This window comes from Montipora foliosa, chromosome 13 (assembly GCF_036669935.1).
Source record: "Montipora foliosa isolate CH-2021 chromosome 13, ASM3666993v2, whole genome shotgun sequence".
In the NCBI taxonomy this organism is placed as follows: domain Eukaryota; kingdom Metazoa; phylum Cnidaria; class Anthozoa; order Scleractinia; family Acroporidae; genus Montipora; species Montipora foliosa.
The window spans coordinates 5,924,403-5,931,917 of record NC_090881.1 but is presented as its reverse complement, the minus strand read 5'-3'; the positions used below and the strand labels follow the sequence as shown (position 1 = coordinate 5,931,917).

At 38.4% G+C, this 7,515-nt stretch overlaps 1 protein-coding gene across 1 annotated transcript in view; it reads right to left on the bottom strand.

The window, feature by feature from the left end:
* LOC137984053 (run domain Beclin-1-interacting and cysteine-rich domain-containing protein-like) overlaps positions 1 to 7,515 on the bottom strand; it is a 31,852-nt gene that overhangs the window by 1,121 nt on the left and 23,216 nt on the right. Inside the window, exons 12-18 of the mRNA XM_068831262.1 lie at positions 5,657 to 5,777; positions 5,290 to 5,351; positions 5,113 to 5,191; positions 4,037 to 4,111; positions 3,124 to 3,217; positions 2,859 to 2,931; positions 1 to 1,277 (exon numbers count right to left, since the gene is read on the bottom strand). The exon at positions 1 to 1,277 is cut by the window's left edge and continues 1,121 nt beyond it. Of these exons, the coding sequence (XP_068687363.1) occupies positions 1,211 to 1,277; positions 2,859 to 2,931; positions 3,124 to 3,217; positions 4,037 to 4,111; positions 5,113 to 5,191; positions 5,290 to 5,351; positions 5,657 to 5,777 (571 nt within the window). The 3' untranslated portion in view covers positions 1 to 1,210. The remainder of the gene's footprint in view (positions 1,278 to 2,858; positions 2,932 to 3,123; positions 3,218 to 4,036; positions 4,112 to 5,112; positions 5,192 to 5,289; positions 5,352 to 5,656; positions 5,778 to 7,515) is intronic.

Genomic DNA, 7,515 nt, shown 5'->3' with positions numbered 1-7,515 from the left:
CTTGACGTCATAGCGTCACCGAACCGGAACTGCCTTTTTTTTTGGCGGAAAAGGTAGTCCAAAAATATATTGGTCTGTAAAAATGCCATGATACATTGGCTTATTATGGGAGTTGCTCGCCCCTACTCATGGGCTCTCGAGGTCAGTTGGATTTCCTGCATGGGATTTCTAGCACTACAAATTACCACTGATTTTTCATTCCTCCTTTTAAGGTAGTCCCATTGCTCACAATAAGCTGCCTCAATTTCCCAAATTGGCTCGATACTTACCCGAACACACGGTGAGTTGAGTTGGACTGATTCATATAACAGAAGGTTCCGTTACATTCTATATGCAATTATCAGTTTTAAAGCTGATATTTTGCTGAATGGTGCAAGCCCTTAGCATTGGGAGTTTCATTTATTTGTGAAAAGAGCAAAAATACTATTAGGAGGGGATGGACAAACTGGTATTGATAGCATACACCTTATTCCAAAATAACCGCTATTTAGATATTCTTTTGTTTTTATTCAAATTAGACCTCGATGCCTCGTTCAAGGCAAAATATTCTTTTGAATTTTGAGCTCAAGAACGAGGCCTCAAGGGCTAATTTGAATAAATACAAAAGAATATTTAAATGACGGCCATTTTGGAATAAGGTCTATAGACTACATCAAGGACACACAAGTATAAAAAAATCGTCAAAAGTTTGAATTCTTCCTTTATATCGTAGCCTCGATTTTCCTTAAGGAAGGTGAGCAATTTGAGCATTTTTTGACAAAGGGAATACTAAGTTTACAACAATTGTAGCTACACATTACATGTAGCTCAATATTCTGTACATTAGAAGTGTGAACGGTTTTCAAATTCTTATTGACATTTTGAACATCATATCATTTTTATCTGCAAAAAACCCTATCGCACCCTTTTTAAAATTACAAATTATCTTGAATATCCCCAGTTTTGTTTCTTTATGAACTTTCGAAATTTTGACGAACGTGGTACATTTGAAATAGCTATGTGGAAAAGCAGACTTAAGAGGCATAACTGATCCTTGTAGTTTTACTCACGACAGGAACGGATGAAAAAACAAAAAAACAAAACTACGAGAAAAGCTAAAACCAGTAATTGCATCTACGTTTTATGACAATGTATAGTAAAAAGATTTGTGGGACGTTTCACTGAACAGAAGGAATCAGTTAGTTTCGAATTCAGGCCTGGTAGGGTCACGTTATCTAAGCCAGCTTCCTGAAATGTCGCCCTCCTCTGGAGTCACTGGCTCTTTTGAGAGCATTTTTCTGCCATGCAAAAAGAAAAAAGAAAAAAAACCTCACAATCAAAACTGAGAACCCCTATCTGGCGGGGTACCAAAGGCTTACTCGTTAATACTGGATCAAGGAACGTAAAATGGTAATACCGCTTTGTGGATTCACTAGAGTTAGTGCTTAACAAAGCGTGCTACGCCCCTTTTTTTCTAGGTCAGTGATCAAAGACTGACAAGATCCGCTATTGAGGGGTTAACGTTACCTACAGGAAAAGGTTCTCTCAACAATTCGGGGCGTTCTCGTAAATTGGCACTTCTTTGCAAAGATGCACGTAACAGACCATATTTGTAACTGGCTTGTAAATGAGGCTAATGCGCCGAATCTTTCCAAATGCAAATACTTTTTAATATATTTCCCCGGATTAGCCTCCACTGCAAGCTAGTTCCAGTCCAATACTGAGAATATGAATTTGGTGTCTCTTTGAGTGTAAGCATTTGCTACCCAATTTAAACTATAAGGAAAGTGTAAGGTGAGTGTTATTGTTTCGTAAGGGCAAATGCAACTGTTTATCTTCACTTGAGGACTGGAGTTTTATCCCAGACTCGAGTAATGTTGAAGTTGGGTTGAAGAGCAAGGGCACACTTCGTGACGCTTATTGAAATCGTCGTGTAGCTAATTACCCGCATTTCTGGACATATCTGGGAAGTTGAGAGTTAGGTACTCCCATCAGACTGATTTCATATTTTCCCTCTAAATTTTCATCATTAGTCCTAACAGCAAACTTTTCATCGAATTCTCCATTCCTAAATGCTATTTTTACTCCCCTATTGTTTAATATGGATAACGCAAATTCAGACTTGGAAGTCCCCATAGCAAAGAAAAAAAAATTCATCTATGTTGAGTCTGGCAAAAACTAAAGAAACTATAAAATCCAAGTGTACTTCAATTAACACTGGTCACATGACTTACTGGACGATGTTGGTTCATTGCTGTTCTCTGACACATTTGCTTTGATTCGCCGCTTAGTAAATGAAGTAGCTTTACTCGTCATTACGTAATGGTGAAATTTTACGAGGGTACTACATTTTCAAAAGGGGTACTTCATTTTCAATCCATTTACCGTGTCTTTTTCTTGTCATTTCCTTGTGTCATATTCTTGTGCCTCGTAGGTTGTTTTTTTTCCTTCTTTGCTCAGACAAAGGCAGATTTGAGCACTTCTCCCTTCTGAACGCTTAACACACAAAAAGCGCAAAAACTGCTAGCTAGAAAGTGCTCATTTCCATGTAATTTGGACCTCTTGGAGAAGATTCATACCACTTTTTATGGTGCACTCGTCTCCACCGGTGTAAGTGAGGCTACCATATGACATAAAAACTAAGTGGAATGGCACCGACAAATAGAACTGAAAATTTGGAAGTTTTCTTACTTTGACAAAGTAACGATTTTTGTGTTCTACAGTGCAATAAATAAATAAATAAATAAATAAATAAATAGATTAAAAGGATTTCCTTTTCTTGCAGGAAGATTTTTTTGGATCGAGAAAACCACGAATGTTTTATATGGTATACAGACTCGAAAATAAGATTGTCGAAATCTATGTACAGTGTAAATTACCTGACGCGCAATCTCTCGCACTTTGGACATTTTCCCGCCACGTAACAGTCTTTATGAAAAGAAGCACGGCAAGCTGAAAATAAATTTGTAGAAATAGTCACAGAATAGAAGAAAAGGGGAAAAACAAGGAAATCTGCAGCAGAAAAAAAACATGACTTTTTCACAGGGCTCCACTGGAGCATGGGAACATTGAAAATGACGGCAAATGGGGGAAAGTTGACCCTGCAGCACCTGCTTCACTCATTCTCTGAATTTATTTACAAACCTGAACATTGAGTAACTCTGTTAAGTTGAAATGGAAAAATGACATCATCCCCATTCTTGCAATATTCGCAAATAAACCCTTTGGCTAGGCAAAGCTGCAAAAAGATTGCAAAGTGCAATTCAGAGACGACACAAGTAAAGAAAAACAAACAACAATGATGTTTGCCCTCCAAGCTCCTTTGGGTTTGTTAACCCAATTTCGGAGAAAACGGTGTTGATGAGACAAGATCAACAAAATTCATCTACATCGATGACTGAATGTCAGCCTTTGTGTAGGCCATCGGTAACATCATATTGTTTGTCCGGACGTTTGACCGTTAAAATAATTACGTATTATCAACTGGCACTCCTACTTAAGCGTCAGAAGTTCCTTTACCCTTCAATGGGTATTCTCCCAGGAAGCCGAGGGTGCGCTCATTTTACTCCCCTCTATCCATCAGTGCTCCGTTTTAAGGGTATTTATAGCTACCTGAAGCTACACAGAATGGAAAGAAGTCGAAGCAAGGATGTGAGGCAACTAGGGATCGAACTCAGGAACCTCTCGCACAGAAGGCCGCGTACTAACCAACTGTGCAATCCTTACTCCTGCAAGAGCATGTACATGTGATATTTCCAAAACAGCTGCACAATGAGATTTGTATGATATTTTGCATAAACTTCAATGAGTCACAAGGCCTCGCCTTAAGCCTAAGAACTTTTATGTATTGCTCTGTGGTTCTGTGAGGCCAAAGTTAGATGTCGAACTTTATGTATTGCTCTGTGGTTCAATGAGGTCATAGTTAATGCCACTTTGTGACGCATATACCAAGTAACGTGAATCTCATCATGGAGCTGTACTGGACAACCTTCGCAAAGAGAAGCCAGACATTTTGTAATACGTTCGTGTCGTAATTTCACTAAGAATAAGGACATACCTGACATTGGTTGATGTGGTTCAATGATTCGATCGCCAATCCCCGCAAAAACAACAGAAGGTCTCCATCACGTCCCTGCGGATAGACACATTTATTATATGGAGGAGAGTGTTTTACTGGGAACTAAACCACTCGTAGATTCCATACGCCACTACATCCGGGACCCGAGTGGCGTATTTTCCGTACCGTATGTCACCTTTGTGAGTGTCGTATCGTTCAATGACATCACGATTCCCCCCTTTTTTATAAAGCCCAGCCGTATTTGTAAAACTTGAGTACTTTGAAACACAATAAAATCGGAATTTGTCAATATTTAGTTTCCATATAATAAAAAGAACATTACACGTTGGCTCGAAGATATAAATTTTATGTTCTCGTGGCAAAAACAATATCTCACTCGTTCGCTTCGCTCACTCGTGAGATATTGTTCTTGCCACTCGAACATAAAATTCATATCTTCTCGCCACCGTGTAATATCCTCTATATATATCACGGATAATAATAATAATAATAATAATAATAATAATAATAATAATATTATTATTATTATTCTTATTACTATTGTTAATTACTTATGAGAATAATCAAAAGCGCATTGCGATTAGATTAAGTTCTTACAATTTATAAAAAAAACAAATTTTATTCAACTGGTCCTCAAGCCATGAAAAATATTTTATTAACGTTGACGGCTGTATATATGACACAAATTTCTTTTCATTTAACAATTAAAATGTTACATGTAGGTTTGATTTTCTTCGAAAAATGTCTTGCAATACTGCATACAGATACTATACTGACAATTTAAAGCAATTTTATGCCACAGGTTAATAGGCCCGTTCCGAGTTCATGTCTGCCTCCTCTTCAAAGCGAGTCTAGGTGCAAAGTGTTTCTCATGAAAATTAGTTTTCATTCAAGAAGAATTAATTACCATCACAAAAACTTTGCACTTAGACTCACTTTGAAGAGGAGGCAGACATGAACTCGGAAATGGACTATTAGTGTCACTCTCCAGACTGAAAGGGTCAATAGACTCCGCAGTCAATTCACAAATAACAGAAGTTACTAAGTGCAATCACCTGTAAGAGATCGTGCATAGAATAGAGAGACGGTTCTCCACAGATGTGATCTGGCAATTTAGTGAATGCTTCAGCTAGCCTGCAAGTCCAAACAGATCATGAACTTCGTGAACGTCTGCTTTGTAACAAGGTTACATTACAAACGTTTTCATTGTAGAAAAACAGAAAACAACTTACGCAGTCGCTTTTCTACAAGTCTGCATGAACCTTTTAAAGAAATGGAGCTGTTGGCGTATATCCTGTCAAAAAGCAACAAAAACGATTACCTTATTCGTACTAATTTTCGCGATTTTTAAAAGATCGTGATATTAAAGACCAACGGAAGAAAGTTTTCGTGAAAATGAACGACGCGAAATTTAGAGCAACACCCTGTTACTGATAGCAATACTCTGTAGTGTCTTGGTTTGACCGGTTTAGGACGGAACAAATATGCAGCTCGCAAAATATCCACGCATATTATTTGTTAAACCATTCAATAACGTGTATGTAAAGAAAAGGAAAAAAAACATAAATGCTACACAGGTTAAATAAATACAGATCCTACCTTCAATCCTTCCAATACTCGAGATCGTTTATATAAAGAGGGATTAAGATCTTTCATATCAAACAAAGGATCGAAGTGTATTTTTTGAAGTAAATCTCTTGCAAAGTTTGATACTTCATATCTTGTAGGAGGTTAAGAATACATCATCCGGTAAGCAAAGGAGGTCGGGTGCATTTCCGTTGCAAGTGATTAAAAAACGCGATGAAATTACTTTGGACAAAGGAGGCAGCGTGCAGGTTCAGGGTTGCCGACCTAAATTGGGATACAATTGCACTGGGTTTAAATTTAATTTGTTTCGGCGTCCAAATGGGTGTGTTTTCAGTGGTGTCCAGTCCAACTGCCCCTTGATTAGTATCAGGAAACTGGTTACCACCTACCGGCGGGGGGGTGGGGGGGGGGGGGGGCACTAGACAAAAAGAAAGAAATGGCTTTACTAATGCAAAGAACTAGTTTTTTCAGATGAATCTGTGACAAAAGCCTATTATTGAAGGTGCTTTCTCCTACCTTTTCTGATAAGCTGATGAGCTATAGGGAGGTTTACAGCAGGTGAAAAACAAACTTATGAATGATTGGTCAGTAATCGGCGACCTAAGTTATGCGCAAAGTATTCTGGAATCGCCAGAAGGCAAACATTGCAAGTCTCCAGACAGAAATGTACCACAGAAAGCTGTGTCTTCGTCAAAAGCAGTGATGTTGGTCAAAGAATTACACATTTTCGCCGTGATTTTGTGAGACAAGGAGGTGAGTGATGTTTCTGCGTGAAAATTGGGAGTTTTCGTGTGATTACTACGATGAAATCAATCGATTGACATTATTTCTTGCGTAAAGATTGATTGTGAACACCTACCTATCAAGTAGTACACACTTCGTTATAAATTTGAGGGGATCGATTCAATAAAGTCTTTTCACTTGCAACTACCTGTGTCGAGATTGCTTCCCTTTTAGTTATAACGCGTTAGAGCAGTAACAGTGCTAATGTAATTTTACCCCCTCAAAAGGAGACAAATTGTTGTGCAGGGAATGGAAACTGTTTACCGAGCTATTGCACTGTAGAGGGATGAAACCAGTGACAGCAAACACGGGGGAAATCCGAAGTGAACATTATGCGCAGGTTTTAAAGCCACTACTTTTCTCTCCCGTTGAGTTCAGTGGAGTAACGTGTGAAATAAAGTGTGGACAACTAAAGTTGTGAAACGCTGCTCAAGAGACCTATTTGCGCATTTTCAACAAAGAAAATGACCATCATGGACACTGATTTTCCGTCTTCTATGGTGTCAAAGAGGGGATGTGAAAGTCCAATTGCGTGATGTATTATTATAGTTATGCACTAGTAGAGCAGACCTTAGTACTCCTTGTAACCTTGAACTTATCACGATTTATAGCGCTGGCCCCAGTTGTTCAAAAAGGTGGATAACGTTATCCACCGGACAAATCAATATCCATTGGATAGCGCAATTGTTTTCACTATGACTTATCCACTGGATAGTGATTTGTTCGGTGGATAGCGCTATCCATAGTTTGAATGACTGGGGACTGGACAGGATTCTATTTATAACTCTGCGCACGGATTCAACACACGTAATGCCTTGTTAAGTCAATCTCCTCAAACTTATAGCTACGTTTGTACTATTTCGAGACTCTGCATTACTTGATACATCTCAATCTTATCCAAGCAGGAAAGAGTGTTAATTGATAAATTTTATCGCAGTAATAACACAAAAACTTACAATCTTCTCGCACAAACATTACTCACCTCAGTGTGTCACAAACGCACGGCGAAAATACGTTATATTTTGTCCAATATCACGTCGGCTTTTGACGAAGACAACATTTTGGCGTGGATTTCTTTGTAGAGAATA